The following is a 2170-nucleotide window of genomic DNA, read 5'->3' as shown; positions in this document are numbered from 1 at the left end:
AATCAGAGGTAGGAAGGGGAAGAGAAGTTATAGGGTCACTAAATGATTATATTTAATGGTGTTTTGTTTAACACTTAGACTTTGCAATAAATAAGTAAATCATAAGTTGTAAGATAAATATGATATAAATAGCTGTTAATAAATATGCTCATGAGATTCAGTAAACCGATGTCTAATGACTATCGGGCCGAGACAGTGACGGCGGAGGAGCTGACGAGATCGTTTCCCTTGAACAGTTTGCAGGTGTAAGTCCCAGCGTTGTTGGTGCCGATGAAGTTGTGGAAGACAAGGTACGAGTGAGGCACGTGGGTGCCGCTGCCCAGAGAAAAGACGCCCACATTGCTATTCCACGAGGGAATTGGTGCTTGAGAGTCGTGCCACTCCAGTCTGTAGTGGTGCAGGTCGTCCGTGGTGGACACGTGTGCCCTGCAGTACACGAAGACGTCGGCCATGGCTGCAATGGCGACTTGGGTGCCGTTGACAATGACTGCCTGATCCGAGGACGTGGAGTCCACAGGCAGCGAGCAAGACAGCGAGGCCAGGAACACCAGGACTGCGCAGCTCAGGAACGTGACACTCGTCTTCAGTTGGCTGTGGCTCGCCATGGCTGCTGCGTTTGCTAGGGATGAGGAGCAAGTGTTGTTTGTAGCTTGTGGTGCGAAGACCAGTGGAGCTGTGAGTGAGCAGAAGCGCCAGCGCCGACCTTATATATCCATTCGTGTCAATTTTATATGACGTGTGGTTATGGGCATCTACGTCACGGGTATCCTGTGAACGTTCTTGGAAAATAGTAATGCTATTATCGGTCGCGGGGCGTGTACCGTGTTCCATTTGTCCGTCTGGCGGGATTCTTATCACGCCTCCGATCACTTGCTCCCAACATGCTTGCAACTGTACGGTCTTTAGATATGTTTTATATTTTTAGCACTATGCCACGGGATTGGAAACACACGCACAACTTTCAGCTATGTTGCACTGAACCTGGTCATCAATGACGTTTGGAAATAATGCCGATTCCCTGTCGTTTCGTACACGGATGTATTTACTGTACACATTGCAGCTTTGAGAAGACTTAAGAAAGTACTCTAATCAGAATATCACGCGCTTTGCTGTTATTATCCATATTACTAAAATTGTTACTGCAATGACTATTTGATTATTGCAACTATTACATAGCTGTAAGTATCATGATTTAAGTTCGTGTTATAGCAGCGATTATTATTAATATTATAGTCATTTTGTTTTCGTTGCTATGTAAAAGTGTTTTATGTTTTACATGATCCGAGCCCTTTATCACATCTTTACCATGACTGCAAGATTATTGTCTGTCAAACTTTTCAGGTCTTTTTAATTTATTTATTTTCTTGGTGACGTACCAAAGAATAAAAAGAGAGGAGCTTCATAATGACTTCTTTAACAAAATATAATAAATTAACACGAAAAAACGTAAACAAAGTAATCTTGTTCCTGAGTAATCAGATATACTTCAGCACCATTCCGGCATTCATTAAAGACTCCATCGCATTCGCAAAACGCGCCAAAGCGAAAACTGATGCCTTGCAAAGTTGAAATCATAGTCTCGACCCACCAGAGAGTCATCGATGCCCGTGCTCCTTCCATGATCCTGGCGTGGGGTTCTTCAGGGCTCTTCAAGTCGAAATACTGTAATCACATGCTCAACTTCCGATAACTCCAGCTGCCAGCTGGACTGGGCTATGGGCATCTACGTCTCCTCTCGCCACCACATCTCTCAAACGAAAGCTTACTGACATCGTCTGTATGGAAATGGTGTTAGATATACGAGTGACTTCCTTCACCGAGAAAATCTTCTTCGGTCTCTTGAAAAAGTGTATTGTTATTGCCATTATTATTTGTAATTTCATGCAGTAAGAAAATCTGACCCAATTTCCATTGCGTCTGTGACGTTTGCAGCTGACCGTGCTGGGAAGCTCTGGCGTCACTTTATCTGCAACACTGAACATGACTCCGGGCTCGCTTCCCGGAGCCGGTCAGCAAAATTGCTGTGACGTCATGTCGGGAATGTTTTCAGTGTCGTAAGAGTAACGTTATTAACGCGAATATGAATAAAGTGTGCTTAAATAGATATTCACAGTAACACATTTGTATATACAGAAATCTATATGGAATAATGTAGTTCAGCTCTCTTTCT

The 2170-nt window shown here is 43.5% G+C and overlaps 1 protein-coding gene across 1 annotated transcript; it reads right to left on the bottom strand.

The window, feature by feature from the left end:
* Positions 1 to 35: 35 nt before the first annotated feature.
* Positions 36 to 657, bottom strand: LOC119593938. The gene has a single exon (XM_037942957.1). It carries the CDS (start codon positions 603 to 605, stop codon positions 180 to 182), a length of 426 nt encoding a protein of 141 aa, XP_037798885.1. The 5' UTR covers positions 606 to 657; the 3' UTR covers positions 36 to 179.
* Between the last annotated feature and the right edge of the window lie 1513 nt (positions 658 to 2170).

The sequence above is a fragment of the Penaeus monodon genome, chromosome 33 (genome assembly GCF_015228065.2).
Source record: "Penaeus monodon isolate SGIC_2016 chromosome 33, NSTDA_Pmon_1, whole genome shotgun sequence".
Classification (NCBI taxonomy): Eukaryota; Metazoa; Arthropoda; class Malacostraca; order Decapoda; family Penaeidae; genus Penaeus; species Penaeus monodon.
The sequence above is the reverse complement of the archived record's forward strand: the minus strand, read 5'-3'. Positions and strand labels throughout refer to the sequence as shown.

Excerpts from the sequence above, each read along its gene's own strand:
- LOC119593938 (XM_037942957.1), bottom strand. The coding sequence starts at position 605 with ATGGCGAGCCACAGCCAACTGAAGACGAGTGTCACGTTCCTGAGCTGC.